We start from the raw sequence: 19,639 nt of genomic DNA on the forward strand, positions 1-19,639 counted from the left end.
AAAATCTTCATTAAAGAACCCATTTTGATGAAATTTTAAAATGCAGAAAATTACACATAGGAAAGGTAATAAAACTATTACAAGCAAAGAAGGCATTTATGACATTCAAGGTAACTGAAAGTTTTAACACTGGGAAATTGATGATATCAGGAATCAGTGTTGGGAATTCCCTGGCGGTCCTGTGGTTAGGACTCTGTGCTCTCACTGCCAAGGGTGTGGGTTCAATCCCTGGTTGGGGAACTAAGATCCCACAAGCCGCCTGGTGCGGCCAAAAAAAGAAAAAAAAGGAATTAGTGTTAATTTTATGTTAAAACGTGATTAATAGTATCATGGTTGTGTTAAAGAAATCTTTATCTTTAGAGGTACAGATGGGAACATTTATAGAAGTGATGATACTGTGTCTGGGGCTTGCTTTAAATTAATATGATATGCAAACTATTATATACAGAATGGATAAACAGCAAGGTTCTACTGTATAGCACAGGGAAGTATATTCAATATCCCATAATAAACCAAAATGGAAAAGGTTATGTGTATACATATATATGTATAACTGAATTACATTACTGTACAGCAGAAATTAACATTGTAAATCAACTATACTTCAATAAAATAAATTTAAAAAAATAAAAGATAAAAAGTAAAATAATATGAAAGATGGGTAGGGTTGTGATGAAAGTTTAGTATGAGTAAATAATTGTTGAAGCTGGGTGATAAATACACAGGTCTCATTATACTATTATGCCTATATTTGTAGTTTGAATGTTTATAAAACATCTAAAAAATTCCTAGGACAGGACTTCCCTGGTGATACAATGTTTAAGACTCTGTGCTTCCACTTCAGGGGGAGTGGGTTCGATCCCTGGTCAGGGAACTAAGATCCTACATGCCACGCAGCATGGCAAAAAAAAAAAAAAAAAAAAAAAAAATATATATATATATATATAATAAATAAATAAATAAATAAATAAACAAATAAATAAAGTAAAATGAGTAGGAAAAAAACTAAAATCCTAAATGCTTCTTGCTGAACTTTGCAATGTCTGTTCATGACATTGTTTACCAAGTAATAAATACATTCATTCCGTCATTCTTTTGAGACTGGGTTATTAAAATGCTTGTTTATAGGAAGTATTTAACTATTATAAATGTTTAAAAATATGCATTTTTCTGGCATATTTATGAAACAAGTCACAGAAATAAATGCTTTAACAAAATGAATTTAAATTCCATTTTTTTGTTTGTTCTAAACTGTAGCTTTATTATTATGAAACTACTAAAAAAAGCAATTTTTTATTTCTTTGAAATGATGAGTGTGGTAGGCTGAATAATGGCTTGCAAAGATATTTAGGTCTTAATTTCTGGAACCTTGTGAATGTTAGTTTATATGGCAAAAGAGCCTTGGCAGATGTGCTTAAGTTAAGGATCCTGAAATGGGGAGATTAGCCTATATTATCAAGGCAGGCCCTAAATTCAATCACAACTGTCCTGAATGCAAGAGGAAAGAAGAGGAGATTTCACTACAGAAGAGGAAAAGCCTGTGTGACAACAGAAGCTGAGACTGGAATAATGTGGTCACAACCAAGAAATGTAGGCACTCTTAGAAGCTGGAAGACATTAGAAACTGATCCTCTCCTAGAGCTTCCAGAAGACATCAGCCCTGCTGACATCTTAATTTTAGCCCTGTAAGACTCATTTTGGAGTTCTGGCACTCAGAAGTATAAAAGAATAAACTTGTGTTGTTTTAAGCCACTAAATTTGTGGTAATTTGTTACGGTGGCAACAGAAAATAATACAGTGAGATACCTCTTAATGACAAACCACATATTCTAAAAACTCATAATCAACTTAAAAGAGTAAAGGTTAACTAGTTTGATAAAATGAAAAGTAGATAGCCATCATCACCTGCATAAAAGTATATGATGACAATTCATCAACATGGTATGAATATGAGTAACAGACATCTTAACTATACCCAAGTAATTCCAAATCTATGAGGGGACTTCATTTTGTTAATTCAGAAATGAATTTCTCCTAATTGAGGACAAACAATATCCACATTTTCCAATCTTCATTAATATAAGCTCATGAATTTTCAGGAACAATGAAAAGTTCACTGAAATTCACAGGGTTTTATTTTGTCCTACAGTTTCATTGATATATGCTTCTTGAGAAGCCATTCAATATGAAAAGTCACTAAAAGGAAATAATTAGATTTTTGAAACATACTACTTTATGGTTGCTTACCTTAAAAAAAAGTTCTATGTTACAGTAGATAATCAATTTTGTGCTGCTACCTTATAACTGTTGATAATTAAAATAACTTGCCCAGAAGAAACTATACTTCACAATTAAATGGCTTTTAAAATATATATCCATTATAAGAAAAATGATAAATTCATTTTTCAATCTTAAAAATTTTTAATATTTGTAAATAATTCCAGATGCTCTTGTTAACTGACATATAACCTACTTTCAAGATAACATATAAAATTCTCAAAGTTCTTTTTTGCGGGGGGTCGCGCTGCACGGCATGCGGGATCCTAGTTCCCCCTGCAGTGGAAGCATGGAGTCTTAACCACTGGACCTTCAGGGAAGTCCCTCTCAAAGTTTCTAACAATGGATTAATGCCTACAGAAATGAAATGCCTGTTGTAAAAGATTCCATCAAGTACCGGTTTACTGCCTACTTTCAAATGTTAAATCTTAATATCCCAGTTCCCCTCAAAATATTTTTCTTAAAATGTATTCGTTTAATCATTAAATTCCTTTATTATTTGCAAGGGAAGTTTTAAATGGTGAAGTCTATCTTCCTATATTGGAAAGTAGCAGAAGATCTTAGGTGCCAAAGAAGGGCCCTTATAAGTAAGCAATCCAACTGAAGCTTGATTTAGACCACTTTGTTTTCTTTTTGTAAATTAAGCAACTCAAAGCCTTTTGTTCTACACCAAATTTAACATCAGACCAGAAACTTTTCTGTTTCTAGGATCCACCTAACTGCCCTTATGAAAATCTCTCAAAACAAGATTTACATGATATAACCACTTGTAAATGAGGTTACCAATAATGAGTTAATCGATGGATATATTTACTAACTCTAATTAGTCTTATTATGCACCCTACTCCGTAAATGTAGCTTCTTATCAAAAACTCTTTGATAATACGTAGAAACATGGATTGGAATGACATTTACCAAAACCACTGAAAATAACTGCTCAGCTGAAGTTTCTGGACATTCCAATGAAAAGCAAAAAATAGTATCAACTTTATTCCTTTGGTGCCACTATACAGTAGTGCCATATTCCACTATGCCAAATGCCCACCATGTAGTGGCATTCCCACACAATTATGGAAATGAAAAAATTATAATACAAGTACAGGTTTATGTGGTACCTCTTCAGCTATTGCGGTACCTTGTCTGAGGGTTTAAAACAGATACTTAAGTGCTTAAGTATTTCACGTTCTTAGAGTATAGCTGATTATGATTAGAGCATACCTGAGTAAAATAATACTCACATAGCACTTTATAGTAAAGTAGGAAAGGTCAAGCATGATTATTATGCTCTCCTTTTTCAGGACAAGAAAGACTCATAAAGGTTAAGTTAACTGTCAAAGGTCACTAAGCTTATGAGTCAGAATTCAAACCCTGAAGTTCTGACTTTCCATGATTATTATCATTAACATTGTAAATGAGGATATGCCTTCATTAATTAAAAACAAAAAACAAAACCCAAAAAACTTTAAGGAGAGTATCCCTATACTTGGCCTAATCAACAAAGGTGATTTCTGTGACTAATACCTTTTGGTTAAATTAAATTTCGGATAATTTCAGGCATAAGGGGAAAAGTATATGTACATAGTGTGTTGACAACTTGAGTAAGACCAAGGAATCCAAAGGAAACAAGATTTCTCAGGAAAGAAGAGAGAGCCAGGGTGTATCTATCCAATCGTGACTAGTTTTAGTTCTCAGCCTTATACTTTACTTCTGCAGTATTCCTTTTGTTTCCACAATACTACTTTCTTCTGCTTTTTTAACTCCCAAATCTATATCTAGCCAACTCTCCTGGACATCTCCACTTGGATGCCCTGTAAAAGCCACAAATATAACAGCTCCAATATTTTATTTTCTCCATATAAACTTCCTTCTCCTGAATTCTCTATCTTACTTAATGACACCATGACCCTCCTAGCTATTTGGGCCAGAAATCTATCTTCAAGTTATTTTTGACTCCTCCTTCCACAAATTTCTAACTGGTTATCAATTCCTGTTAATTCAAGTGGGTCTCCAGTGCCCTGGTTTGCCCATCGTCACAGCCTATAGAAGCCTCTTATCTGGTCTCTATGCCTCTAGTCTTTCTCATTTCAATCTCATTCTCTACACTGCTGCTAAGAGTTAAATTTCTAAACCAGAACACATTATGCCCATTTTCTGCTTGAAGGGATTTCAAAGCTTTTTAACTGCCTCAGGATCAAGTTCAAATTCCTCACAATGGAATTTTTTGAGCCCTTCACAATTTGGGTCCAACGTCCCTAACCTTCATATTCATCTCCATTTAATTTACACTGTGCATCCATACACACCTACGCCATAGTTCTTGAAATCTTCCTTGTAGGTTAGTAACATATAATTCATTTATGTGCCTTTCTCTTTTTGTAACACAACGAAATTAAAACTTCCTTGAAGACTCAGCTCAAATGTTATCTTCTCTGAAAAGGCTTTCTTGATTTACTGTTCTCCCATTTTACGCAGAATTAATTCTTTCTTTACTTTTTTCAGCAACTAGAATCCTTTCATTTTAGTGTTCCCAACACTTAGTAAAGTACCTAACACAAGATTACATTAGTTTCCTGAATGAACGCAAGAAAAAAATTTTCATATGAAGATTGGTATCATTACTTTTGGTGTAGCACCTGGACCACCTGCTATATACTACAGTGCTCTCCATAAAGATGAAGAAAGACTTCTGGGTTGGAAGTGGAGAGGGGATGAATGAAGAAAATGTAGAAAGAAAGTAAAGTGGAAAGGAGAAAACCTGTATGAATCAGTGCAGGTGGGACAGAATACTGCAATAAAAAACTCTTCAGATAAATGCAAGATACAGGTTTACCATGTCTCTATTGGGGGTTGGGGGGAAGAACATACAGGCAGTTAGTAAACTTTTAAAATGTTTTCCCCAAATAGGGGTGATACAGTTATTAATATTTCTTTTCAAGACACAAATTTCATTTTATCCTCCCCAAACTTGATGTAAATATTTAATTAGAAATCCTTTCTCTCCTTGAAGTACTTTAAATTATTATAAGTTAATATAAGATGATTTAACCTCCTACATTATATTACTTGTATTTTGCTCTGACTTTGGCATATATGTTCTTTTTTTAAAAATTTTTATTTTTTTATTTTTGACTGTGTTGGGCCTTTGTTGCTGTGCCTGGGCTTTCTCTAGTTGTGGTGAGTGGGGGCTACTCTTTGTTGTGGTGTGTGGGCTTCTCATTGCTGTGGCTTCTCTTGTTGTGGAGCACAGGCTCTAGGCACATGGGCTTCAGCAGTTGTGGCACGTGGGCTCAGCAGTTGTGGCTCACGGGCTCTAGAGCTCAAACTCAGTAGTTGTGGCGCACGGGCTAAGTTCCTCCGTGGCATGTGGGATCTTCCCGGGCGAGGGCTCAAACCCATGTCCCTTGCACTGGCAGGCAGGTTCTTAACCACTGCACCCCCAGGGAAGTCTGGCATATTTGTTCTTTGACTTCTAAATTTGACTTCAAATTTTCTACTATGATTAATGCTTAGAACCATTTCTAGTTATTACTCCTATTCCATTTCACTAGCATCAGAAGAGTACATGTGAAATTTGATGTGAGAGATCAGAAATAAATGAAGGAAAAGAATATATTACCTACTTCTTTTGAGTAATTCAGTTTATTTAAACATTAAGTAGATGCTCCTCAAATAATTAGTAGAGTAAGAGACAGTTAAATTTTTTTTACGAGAGAACATTACAGGTTTTTTTTTTTTAATAAAATACCACTCACTGTTACCTTGGCAAATGTTGACCCACGTCCTTCTGATTCAATTGTAATGGTTTTTGTACGACGTAGTAAAATCTGATCAATATCTTCTTCACAGAATTTAGAGCCTTCATCTTCTTCTTCCATAATGGCACCATAAGCACCTCTTCGAAGCAGATCTTCTATTTCCTTTTTGGAAAGCTGTTGAATCTAAAGAGACAAAATTTTGGTAATAGTTTTTTCAAGTTCATAAAATGAGAAAGTATCCCTAAAGAATATTAAAGAACACAGAAGTCATGTTTTTTTTTTTTTTTTTTAATATAATAGTGTTTATTTTTACTTGTTGACAGTTTGCTTTATTTATTTATTTATTTTTGGCTGTGTTGGGTCTTCGTTTCTGTGCGAGGGCCTTCTCTAGTTGTGGAGAGCGGGGGCCACTCTTCATCGCGGTGCGCGGGCCTCTCACTATCGCGGCCTCTCTTGTTGCGGAGCACAGGCTCCAGACACGCAGGCTCAGTAATTTTGGCTCACGGGCCCAGTTGCTCCGCGGCATGTGGGATCTTCCCAGACCGGGGCATGAACCCGTGTCCCCTGCATCAGCAGGCAGACTCTCAACCACTGCGCCACCAGGGAAGCCCCAGAAGTCATGTTTAAATTGCACTTGGGGCTTGGGATGTACCTGAGAGAATTCTCTGAAATAACATATTGAGGTTGTTGACTCTTTACTATCTTTAAAGTATAATTTGCCATTTGCCTAAAATAACTCCAGTTAAAACAAAACCTCTGGGGCAGGTAACCTCTCAAGGTTCTTTTTAGTACTAGGATTCGAGAGTTGTTATAAGCACAAGATATAAATAAGATCTTGAGGGGAAAAAATGTCAAAAACATCATTTATAGCAAGAGAAAGCCAACGCTAATAGTTTGGCCCTAAAAAAACAATTTGAAAAACTGTTTATAGAAAAAATGCAGAAAAACACAAATTCTACTTCGCTGTGCCATGATACAAATGTCCTGAAAGGAAGAATTTCTACTTGAAAACACATTCTTAGAATTTACAAGCATTGACGCTATATAGACAGAACAGCTTCCAAAAGTACTAACTAAATATAGCTCTATTCTGACATTCCTCCTTACATAAAAGTATCTATCTACTGTTTAGTATGGATCAAAATTAAATAATATGCTATCTGAGGTTTAAACTAAATGTAAACAAAAACAGGAAAACTCCAGGTGAAGAAGAAAATATACGTACACCACCAACATTACTTTCTCTTCCACTCATGCTCTGTAATACAGCCTTGTCTAGACCCAGTTTCAGACTGGCTCGGTCAAACATCTCTCTTTCATATGAGTTACGAGTTACTAGTCGGTAGACTTTAACTGCTTTATTCTGACCGATTCTGTGGCAACGAGCTTGGGCCTATAAAAAATGAGAAGTTATAGATTAAATTAATTTATAAAGTAGCACAAAAGGCATTACGCGTTAAACTATATTGATGGAATATAAAAGTATGTGCAAGAATTTTCAGACACTCTTGCTATTGAATTGCATATAACCTTTCTCTGGAAATGAAGGTAGAACTTACTAAAATGGGACATGATTCCACAATCAGCAATAAATTAAAATTTAAACATATTTGAGAGACTATAAATCCATGAAGAAATACTATTTTTTAAAGAGGGTGTCATCAGCATAATTCTAGACAGGAAAATAAACTCTGTGAACAGATGCTTTTTAGCCTCTGGTTTTAAACTTAAAATCTAACCCTAAATTTCTAATTTTTTTTCCTACTACATTATCAAGAATCTTTTCAATATATTTTAGTTAAGCTGGGTAATTCTGAGGGGAGTAAAAACCTAAGGTGAACAACTCTGGAGGCCTAAATTTTATTTAAACAAAGAAAGAACTAATTATCTAATATGCAGACATGTTGGAAGTAGAGACATCAGAGATCACATAAGAGCTTCACATTTTATCTTGGGTTCCTAAACTTAAAACTTGTCTGATAAATTTTGAACTGGATTATACACATGAGAGGTTAAAACATTATCTTTTATTAAGTCAGGTATATTCTCAAGAATAATATCAATTACAGTACTACTGAGACTATCATGAACAATAAAAGAAGAATTTCTCCAATACTTTGTTCTCTTCTCATATCCTTCCTAGATACACATTTTCTGTAAACTTTGACTCACTCTAATCACTAATTAATATTCCTATGTTCCAACGAAGTTCAAGTAGTCTTAATTTATATGTATACATTAATTTTCTACAGTATTTCATAAAAAGGCAATTATGTCTCAACTCCATGCATACTATATTATGTAATGATTAAGAAGATGATATCAGGATAAGCAAGTACTTATTTTTAAGGAAGTAAAATAAGTTATTCTTAAAGTATAGGCCTTTCTCAAATTTACATGATATACTTTGAACAATACTGAACTTGAGTAGGTAAACCTTTTTTAGAAGTATGATACGTAACCTAAACAAGTATTTTTTATTTTATTGTCATTAAATTAAATAAAAATAATTTCATCTATTTTATTTGGCATAGATATTTCTTAGGGAAACATATATGTTAGTTTGTCCATATAAAAATAAAACAGGTGGATTATCAAAGATAGCTATGGGAATTTAAAAAAAAATTCTCTTAGCCAAGAAATTTGTTCACCTGAAGGTCGTTTTGAGGATTCCAATCAGAATCAAAAATTATACATGTATCAGCTGCAGTTAAGTTGATGCCCAACCCACCAGCTCGGGTACACAGAAGAAAAACAAATCGATCTGAATCAGGTTTACTAAATCGATCTATAGCAGCTTGTCGAAGATTCCCTCTGACTCTTCCATCAATTCGCTCATATAAATATCTATCAAATGAAATGCAATAAATTTAGATAGATGAGTATAATGAAAATGAAGGCATTCTATCAAATGTGACAGACACATATCTGTTTTCCTGCAACATTACGTTTACTACAAAATTAAGAAGTGATATTACCCCAACTAGTTTCTATGGTTTTATTCTTCTCAGTGTTGGTGCTAACTAGGAAACACAAAGTAACACAAAGTTACAAAATCTCTGCATTCCTGGATGTGTAGGTAAAATACCTTTATAATTAATATACTTTATTGATCTCATTGTAACAAACGATTTTTTTTGGCAAGAAGCAAAGACTTTCATAAAACTTGATATAAGAAGCTTAAAAACATTTCTCTCTATCTCAATCATGCTATTCTCTCAACTGATGTACTTGCTTGTAAACTATAATTTATTAAGGGCAAACTATAATGCTAATCCTTTACAGTCATCACTGCCAAGCAATTGAATTTTAACTTCTTGTATCCTTCCTCATTTAACATCAATAAAAATAAAATACATAAAAATTTAGGAACTAGAAGAGGAATACACATGACACTTGCCACACCTCTTCTGGTTCAAGACACTTCTTTCCACCTATAATTTACTAGAGTCTCAGCAGCAGCTCCACTGTTATCTCTAGTACCTGTGAAACGGGGGTGTGACTCCTAATAATGTTACTTTTGACATTACTTTTGACATTAAAGAAATTTGAGGTTTTCCATGAAATTCATCAAAAGTCAAATTTATCTTTAGCTTACAAAGTTCTTCGTGTAAAGACATCAAGAAAATGCAAGAATGGCTATCTTAGGAATATTGCAATTTAATCTCCTACTTATGTGGTATAAAACTGAGAATAATACACATTTTGGAATAAGACTAAATGAAAGGGACACTGACACTAAAAGTGGAACTAAAAACAAAATGAAAAATAAAAATGAACTACAAAATCTCTGATAATATAAAGTAGTATAGACAGATCTTTACTTATTAATAAGGATCAAAATATAGTAAACTACAATTACAGCTGAATCTTCAGATTCTCTTTTTGTATTAATGTGCTGATTTCTAATTGACCCATAAAGTGCTCTGATAAATATCCTATGATAAATATTCTATTTATCCAAATACCGATTAGACATTATTTAAGACTATCTTACTGTCACGCACCAAAAAACCAAACCAAAACAAAAAACCTACATTAAACACATCAGAAAAACTTAAAACATGAGCAAGTATTATATAGTGTACAATAAGTCAAAGTGCAGCAAGTTCAGGTTCTAATTTTAACAATGAAAAAGATCTGAAAAAGATCTTGAACCATTTTAATTTTGAAGATAGTTATAAATCCATTTAAAATATTGCTACTACAAGATTAACAAATCAAATAAAATGTACACTAAAAAACCCATTTGTAGGTCAACAAATACCTGTCAATTTGCAAAATTTTCTTAATCAGTCTCCTTAGCCCTGTCTACTATTGCAACATATATAGGTTAGGAAAACACCTGACACATAATCTTAAACAATCTTTATGCAGAGACTTAAATGGATTCTTACCTAGATAAAGAGGAAGATGTGGATAAAGTTGGGTTACAGTACAGTGCTGCAAAAAACTTAACAACATATACTTAGCATAATTCAGTGGTGAATTATATGCCTTACCTTTTATGTATAAGATAGTCCTCCAGGATATCAAGGCAGCGTACCATCTGAGAGAAGATGAGCACTTTATGACCTCCTGCTTTCATTTTAGGAAGCAATTTATCAATAAGGACCAATTTACCAGCAGACTGGATCATTGCTTGAAGATGAAAATCAGAAGCAGCTGGATTATATGTATCTCTAAATTCTCCAAGTATTTTCTCCTCAGCACCTGTCAAAGAAATATAAGACAGCATCAATGCACAAATGCAGATGACTCCCAACTACTTTTTTAAAATAGTGCTCCTCTGTGCTTCTGTAACATTAAAATTTTCTAATGGTAGGTACACTGCTTTTATTAGAATTATTTATGTTTGTGGCTAAATCCCCACCAACATCAGCCTGTAACTGAGGATATGGACAGTGTCTTAAGCACTTTTTATCTCCCAAGACACTGGGCATAATGTCTTATATAAATTTTATGTTTGCTAAATGTTTAATGAATGCTATTAGGAAAAGTATTAATGAAAATGTGGTTCTAACTTAGGTGAGTAAACACATATTTTTAAATAAACATCTAGTATTTAAACACCAATGTAACAGTGATCATGACTGAAAGGTGATCATACTTAATCTGGATGGGCATCTTGCTTGCCATCAAAACAAACAAACAGGGCCTCCCTGGTGGCGCAGTGGTTGAGAGTCCGCCTGCCAATGCAGGGGATACGGGTTCGTGCCCCGGTCTGGGAGGATCCCATATGCTGCGGAGCGGCTGGGCCCGTGAGCCATGGCCGCTGGGCCTGCGCGTCCGGAGCCTGTGCTCTGCAGCGAGAGAGGCCACGACAGTGAGAGGCCCATGTACCGCAAAAAAAAAAAAAAAAAACAAAAAACAAAAAACAAACAAACAAGAAAAATTAAAAGGGAAGTCAAGTTGCAGGTCTTTGACCATACTTCTTCCAGAGTCTAGATTAGCATTAGAGGCTCTCTGCTTTCCTTCAGCCTATCTAGCCATAAGAGTACCAGGATTGCAAGGGAGTTAGTTACTAGTCTAAGAAATGGCTTGTCTTGGATAAAGTTAAGAGTATATTCCCAGGAATAAGTGAAAATATCCAAATGTTGTACAGAGAGACCATTAGTAGAGAAGCTGACAAGACCTTAAAAAGTAATGTTACTAGAACATAAAAATTGAGAGACAATAACTAGGGTATCCAGACTGAAAAGAAACCAGGAAGAAAAATGTAAATTCGGAGGTTCAAAGACAGGCTTTGCTGTCTTTGTCCATAAGGAGGATTAAACTGGAGGAGGAATTAGTCTACGTTAGACTGAACACAACTCCTGCTTTTGTAATCTGGTGATGCTAACATGGGACACTGTAATGAAGTAGCTCACACTGCCCCTGACTCTGGAACACTTGTAACCCCTCAGAACACCAGGGTGGTGAGTTATAGGATCACTGCTTCTCTTTATAACAGCCACTACAGCTGTAGTGGTGGTGTGTTATTTTTTCATGAGTGTTTGTTGAAAGAAGGGAATTTGTTTACAGTCCTTTTAAGCTACCTTTGATAAGATATGGGTGATTACAGCACTTCCTGAGCTCCATCATGGTATTGACCAAGTTGGGTACATTAGTCTGCCCTGCTCCTTTGGACAAAAACGAAAAGTTCTTCTCCAGAATAGCCCGGTAGTATTTCTTCTGAATGTTAGTAAGTTCCACTTCAATGATGGTTTCTTCCTTAGGTGCCAACTTCTTTTCCACGTCTTCTTTCAATCGTCTCAACATCATTGGTTTCAAGATAGCCTGAAGTTTCTGCACCTGCATAAAAAATGATGAAAATATATGTAGCATACATATACATAATTACAATGAGAAGAGATTTGATGTGCTTATTTATGAAGACCAATAGGACACCTGTTCCTCTGTTTTCAGATCCCCAAATTCTTGCATGAACGTTGATTCAGAAGGAAACCTTAAGGGTTCCAGAAAGTGAAGAAGACTGAATAGTTCTTCAACTGTATTTTGGAGAGGTGTGCCAGTCAAAAGCACCTTGTGCTCCTATATAAAGCAAGAATAACATGTCAATAACATGTACTATAGTGGTCACGTCAAACACCATAGGACTAAAATTATACGAAAGCTGACATAGGTTATCAAATTTTTCAGTGTTTGAAAAGCAAATATTTTTCTGACCATAATTTTCAAGAGTCAACCCAATACATCTCTACCCATACATCATCATTTACTTTCTCAATCACTTTTTAAAAACTCTATATCATTCTCATAATAGTTTACTTTGTCTGCTATTAATTCTTACCTATTGCTTTTGAAAGAAAAATTCTAAATAATTAAGAAGCGTATTTTAGGGTTTTTTTCAAGGAAACAGACATTTTAAAGAACAAAGAGGGCATTTTGGGGGTTACTCAACCATTCTTGGTATGGTAATTTGTATACAGAACAGTGCTCATTCTTTATAATTTGGCAGATCATCACTTGTCTTCTTACACAAGAACAAATTATTAAATCATTAAAACTACAAACCAACAATGTGAAGGGCTGATTGGAATATACTTCTAAACTAGAATTGCATTTCAAATTAAACATAACAGTAACAAAAGGAAATAAAATATTTTTAATGATAATAGTACAAAGTATTTGAAATCTGCTTTGACAATACCTCTAAATTCCTAACCTAAATATTTGTATATGTATCTGTATGTCTGCATAAGTATTTAATGTTAGGAAACAGTCTAGACAGATATATACCAATCTGCAAATATTAGAGTAAGGAGGGGAAGAGAAGGGGTGGGGGTAGATGAAGAGTAAGAAGGAGCACTTTAGTGTTTTACTGTATGTAGTTCTATAACTTTGAGTCATTTGTTCAAGTGCTCATGTACTAATTATGTGATGTTAATTAAATCATAATGTTAAAAAAACATAAAATGCTTTGATTTTAAAGCAAACACACTAATGACTTTCAAAAATCCCATTAATTATAATAAATATATGCTAAGTATGTAGAATTGTGTAGAAACTTTATCCCTCTATCATAAATGATCTGAATAATATAACTTTGGTGAAAGGGCTTTTTATTGAGGAATTTCTGCCTTAAAACTTGTAGTTTTATTTCTTTCAATAGGACACTCTACAGAGGTTTCTCTCTCTTTTTTAATTCCAGCAGTTAATTACTAAAGCTTTTTGGAGGAAAGAATTAAAAAATTTAAGTCTTAGAAAACAGATGAGATTCTTTCCCCCTTACTAATTAACTAAAGCAAAATAATATTAATTATCGCAGATAGAAATCAGAAATCTGTATTTTAAAATTAAAAAAGGAATAAGTTTTTGGCATTAGCTGTTTTTACTATGTAGCTAAGAAACAGAAGTAAGTCATAAAAATGACATTAAGTTACTTACCAGATTCATGAGTTTCAGACCTTCTAGAAGTTTACAATTTTTATTTTTTAATCTATGTGCTTCATCAATAATCACACATCGCCATTCAATTGCATTAAGCTCTCCACAGCCTCCAAGAATCATTTCAAAAGTGGTGATGATAGCTTGGAATCTGTAAGCTCCTCGAATGATTCGCCCCTAGAAATTTATTACCAAATAAAATAATTTGCTAGAATGTCTTGATCATAATTTTTAATTCCTGTCAAGCAGCATAAAAATCATTTAATGACATCTGCTATAAAACATTTTCCACTGAAACTTTTATGTATGCACAGACACTCCCTTAAAATGAGGAACTTTAGCATTAAAACTGTATCAGATTGCTATCTTCAAGAATGTTGTTAAAAATTATACAATTAATAATTATATCCAAATAAGTATTCCTTGATAAAACATTTTATAATTTTTAAGAGTTGTAATAACAATGTTAAGTCAAAAAAGAAATGGTTATTATAAAATCTAGCCAATGAAATTTCAGTATTAATGCTTATTACTTATATCCATGACTCCACACATATAATGGTAGATAAGTAGTTAATATAAAAATTGGCCACTGGGCTTCCCTGGTGGCGTAGTGGTTGAGAGTCCGCCTGCCGATGCAGGGGACACAGGTTCGTGCCCCGGTCCGGGAGGATCCCACATGCTGCAGAGCGGCTGGGCCCGTGAGCCATGGCTGCTGAGCCTGCGCATCCGGAGCCTGTTCTCCGCAATAGGAGAGGCCACAACAGTGAGAGGCCCGCGTACCGCAAAAAAATAATAAATAAATAAATAAATAGGCCACTTATGTCATTTATTCAGCAAGTAGTTATTGAGTGTCTCTGTTCTAGTTGTTGGAGATATAGTAGTAAACAAGACAGACAAAAATAATTATCCAAGTGGAACTTACATTCCGATGACTCAAATATAGGACATAGCCATTAAGAAAAACAGAAAAATAAACACCAAAAATTTAAAAAAAAAACTAAGAAAGTAAAGTCATAGACTAAAATAAAACAGGGATGGGGAGTAGGAAGTATGGGGTTGGAGGTGACCATTCCCATTTTATTTATCATTAAGAAGTGACATCTGAGCAAAGTCCAGAAGATGAGGGAGGAAGCCATGTTAGTATCTAGAGATCTGCAAGAGAAAGAATTCTTGGTAGAAATAGAGAGTGTGAACACTGTAATGTGGGAGTATCCTTGGCAGTATTCAAATAATAGCAAGAAACCCAGAGTGACTGAAATCCAGTGAGAATGGAGGGGATGAGGCTATATACGGCCTTAAAAGCTGTGGTAAGGACTCTGGCTCTTACTGTGAGCAAGAAGCTATAGGAGGGTTTTGAGACAAGAAGTGTCATGATTTGACATATATTTAAAAAGAATCCCTTGGCTGTTCTGGTAAAAATAGTCTGACAAAGGCCAAGGATAGGATCATAGAAACCAGTTAAGAGGCTGTTGTAGTAATCCAAGCAAGAGATCTTCAATGGAGGTCATGAGAAGTGCTCAGTTCCGGATTTAATTGGAAGGTAGAACCAACAGGATTTACTAATGGATAGGAGTGGAGTGAGATAAAGAGAGGATTCAAGTTTGACTAAACTTTTTGGCTCAACTAGAAGTTGGTGTTGCCATTTACTACAATGAGGAAATGCAGGATTTTGGTTTTGCACATGTTATGTTTGAGATGTCTATTAGATATTCAAGTGGAGAAACTGAGTAGGCATTTGCATATGACTCTGGAATTTAGGAAAGAGGTTAGAGTTGGTGATATAGATTTAGGAGTTTCCAGCAGTACAGACAGTAATTAAGTTGTGTGACTGAATGAAATCTCTGATGGAATGAGTATGGATATAAAAAGTCTGAAGACTGAGCCTTGGGTCACCCCCAAGATTAGATATGGGAAGAGAAGAAGGAATTGGTTAAAGAGGGCTTCAGAAGGAATAGGTGGTGACATAGGACAGTAAAAGTACTGGAATCCAAGTGAAGAGAATGCTTAAATGCGACTGGAAATTATAAACTATTAGGGATTAGAAGAAATGAATGGTTAAGAAGGATCATGTGATCTGATTTAGATTTTAATTCCTATCAACTCAATTACACTAATTTTAGAATAATTCATATTGATTGTATATGCTGGCCATTAAGCTGAACAGTAGCTCCAGTAGAATATTATTAAAATATTGATAGTTATAAAGTATAAGTCTATGGTATTTACACAGCTCTAAAAACCTGGGATATGATGCATTCAGTTAGAGTAATACTGCAGTGTTTAAGAACAAGGGCTCTTGAGTCTAACTGACTTGGGTTTATTAATCCCAGTTTTGCTCTGTGATTTTAGGGGAAACTACATCACTTCTTTTTACTTTGGTTTCCTCATTTGTAAATGAGTATGATATTATCACCTATTTACAAGGTGATAAATTAATCTTTGATATTAATCTTTGATATTACAAAGATTAAGTGAAATACTACATGCAAACTGTTTAGCATAATGCCTGGCACATGGTAAATACTCAATAAATGCCTGTGGATATTAGTGTTACTATCTCTGTTACTTTTTCCAAGGCAATTGAGAAAATTACAACATAATTTTACTACCTATGTGATTTCAAGTTTATTTAATAACTTGGAAAAAGCAGAAGTTAAATGTTCATTTAATTTATACTAAAATATATTTGAAAGAATTAACTCTGAAAATTATTTCTATGTTTGAAATATAGAGCTATTTAGCTCATTACAAGACATCTTTACCTCTAGAAATTTTAAACCCTTCACATAATATTCTTCTAGAATGTATAACATTTAGCATAAAAATATAATTTAATATATACTATTCAGTTTACAACACATCAAGAATCTTTCAGCTTCTGGCTATCACATTTATACCAAACTCATACAAGACATATATTAAAACTGTAACCTTGTTAAAAATCCTTAAACTTCCAATATTTGAATGTACCTTTAAAAAATGAGATTGAACTAAATGATTTTAATGATACCATAGAGCTCTAAAATTCTATAAATGTACAATTAAGAATAATAAAACACTATGGTAGGAAATGAAACTATAACTTAACTAAGATGTCATAGGCTCCAAAGGTGCAAGGGTAATAATTTTCAGTACAACTGATTGCAGACATACTTAATTTTATAGAAATCTAATTATTTCAACCATAGAAGGGAAATGAGGTTAAAGGAAAAAATCAATTAATTTTATTGATATTCAGCCTCAAATAAGTAGAAAATCAGTTGTAATTGGGAGGCAAAAGTAGAAGGCTATGCACTTTACCTTACCTTAACCTATATCATATCCCATGACCTGGCCATATGTTACAATAGTCCTTATAAAACAGAAGAATCAGTGAAAGAAAATAAAATATTAAGGTGCTATATTGAGGCAGAGTGCCATAACCTTTTCCAATGAAAAAGCACAATTTTGTGTGAGTTGTTTTAATTGATCTTGTTTCTTATTTCTTAATAAAAGTTTTACCTAAGAAGAGTCAAACTACCACTCAAAACTGCAACTCAGAACTTCATGTTTTCTAGTCTTAACCTTCTGCTAGGGAATTCTTTCTTATAATGTCATCTCAATTTTATGATCTGTGTATTTAGCAGAAAAATAGGTATTCCCTCCTAAAGAGTAAGTGGCCAAAGTAAAATGGAAAATGTGCCCCTAGGATATAGGGAAGAAGAAAACCATCAAAGCAATAGAGTAATGAAATAACCAATCCAAAGGGTAGAAAGATACAGATGTATGCTTGTACCAATATATGAAACAAACCAAATTTTAAAAAACCATCTAAAATCAAAATTCACTGAACACACAAGAGAATCTATGGTTTCACCTCAAAGGGCATTCAAACCCATGGTGGTCACTGAAGATCTACATTTTAAAATGGAGGAAAAAAACTGGAGGATGATCAAAGAGACACATTACTTTTAAAATAAATTTAATGTGTAGTTGAAAACAATTAGTAAAACAATTATTCTAGTTGAAAAATTAAGTATACAATCAAATTTGTACATTTGTATAAATCAGCATACTTCCTTCCAGTGAACTAGAGCATGAACTTGGCTACTTCTGTCATTTTTCTCTTCAGCTACTAATATTTATTGTAAAATAAATATGATGAATAAAGAGATCAGATTAAGATTTAAGTAGGCAATTAAAATCTATCATAAATTTGTAAGTAATTAATATGTAATGCTTATCTTTTGCAAACCTGACCTTTCAAACAACAAAAAAAAATCACCAATAACACACCTGTGAGTCCCTGAAGTACATCTCATATTGCTGTATCATTTGTCTGCTAATCAGGCTCCCATGATAAACCACAACATTAATATCAGTCCACGTACGAAATTCTCTCTCCCAGTTTGCAATAGTAGAAAGTGGAGCAATAATCAGGAAAGGTCCTCTTATACCAGTCAGAAGGATTTCGTAGAGGAATGTAATTGATTGAATGGTTTTGCCAAGACCCATTTCATCTGCTAAAATGCAGTTTCGTCTGAAATAAACAAATATATTACCCATGTAGATTTGGGGGTTTTCTGTATACTACAATGTTTTAAAAGATAAATATTTAAAAAAATAACCAGTGATCAAGTTAAAATACTTGCATTTATAACATAGAAGCTGCTGAAGTGTAGATATGGCTAAAGATTATAATTTTATTATAATATTGCAAAGGGAAAACTATAGATTTTTGTAGCTCCAAAATAAAGATACCACCTATTAGATACCTGATTTTTTAAAAGAACGAAATGGCAAGAGCAAGGCAAACTAAATATGTTATTTATTCAGGAAACATTTATTAAATGCTTTCTGTATCTCACGGATAGTATGAGAAGATGGGATACAAAAGAAATAGAACATGTTCTCTGTCTTCCAGAGGCTTGTATCTATTAGAAAAGCAGACCTATGAATAAATAAACAAATAGTCATGCAATGTGCTATCACAGAAGCACAAATAAAGAACTGGTTTTCGGGGTTTCCCTGGTGGTGCAGTGGTTGAGAGTCCGCCTGCCGATGCAGGGGACGCGGGTTCGTGCCCCGGTACGTGAGGATCCCACATGCCGCGGAGCGGCTGGGCCCGTGAGCCATGGCTGCTGGGCCTGCGCTTCCGGAGCCTGTGCTCCGCAACGGGAGAGGCCGCGACAGTGAGAGGCCCATGTACCACAAAAAAAAAAAAAAAAAGAACTGGTTTTCGACTCTGGCTATACATTGGAACAGCCTAAGAAACAGATACCCATGGCCTTCTCCTTTACATTCTGATTCAATGTGCATGGAGTAGGATAAAAGCAACCGTAATTTTTAAAATAAGCTGCACAGATGATTATGATATATGGCCAATAAGAATTACCAGTGTTTATTATGGAACCTCAGAGGAGTAAGCATCTAACCCTGGCTAGAAGAGATGAGAGAAGATAAGACTGCCTTCAAAGAGGAGGACAGTAATGAGTAGGATTTTGCCAGAGGGCAGAGCAAAGGAGCATAAGTGTAAAGAACATGATCAACTGGGAGGCCACAAGTTATTTAATATGGTTTTGAGGGAATAGTAAAGGGAAGGGATTTTACTAAGATAAGAAGGGGTCACAAAGGTTAGAAATCATTCTACAATATTATGAATGAGAGTCACTTAACATTTTTAAAGAAACCTGATGAGATTAGGTTTGTACTTGAAATTTACTCTGGTGCCACTG

General features: G+C 34.2%; 1 protein-coding gene across 16 annotated transcripts in view; it reads right to left on the bottom strand.

Moving 5' to 3' along the window:
- Positions 1-19,639, bottom strand: part of CHD9 (chromodomain helicase DNA binding protein 9) — a 247,063-nt gene that overhangs the window by 65,339 nt on the left and 162,085 nt on the right. For all 16 annotated transcript variants that reach the window (XM_082607931.1, XM_082607928.1, XM_082607932.1 and 13 more), the window contains 8 exons: positions 18,201-18,444; positions 13,923-14,099; positions 12,423-12,566; positions 12,071-12,326; positions 10,535-10,745; positions 8,684-8,879; positions 7,258-7,425; positions 6,036-6,215 (listed from right to left, as the gene is read on the bottom strand). In XM_082607931.1, the coding sequence (XP_082464057.1) occupies positions 6,036-6,215; positions 7,258-7,425; positions 8,684-8,879; positions 10,535-10,745; positions 12,071-12,326; positions 12,423-12,566; positions 13,923-14,099; positions 18,201-18,444 (1,576 nt within the window). The remainder of the gene's footprint in view (positions 1-6,035; positions 6,216-7,257; positions 7,426-8,683; positions 8,880-10,534; positions 10,746-12,070; positions 12,327-12,422; positions 12,567-13,922; positions 14,100-18,200; positions 18,445-19,639) is intronic.

The sequence above is a fragment of the Mesoplodon mirus genome, assembly GCF_964341445.2.
Source record: "Mesoplodon mirus genome assembly, chromosome: 19".
Lineage (NCBI taxonomy): Eukaryota > Metazoa > Chordata > Mammalia > Artiodactyla > Ziphiidae > Mesoplodon > Mesoplodon mirus.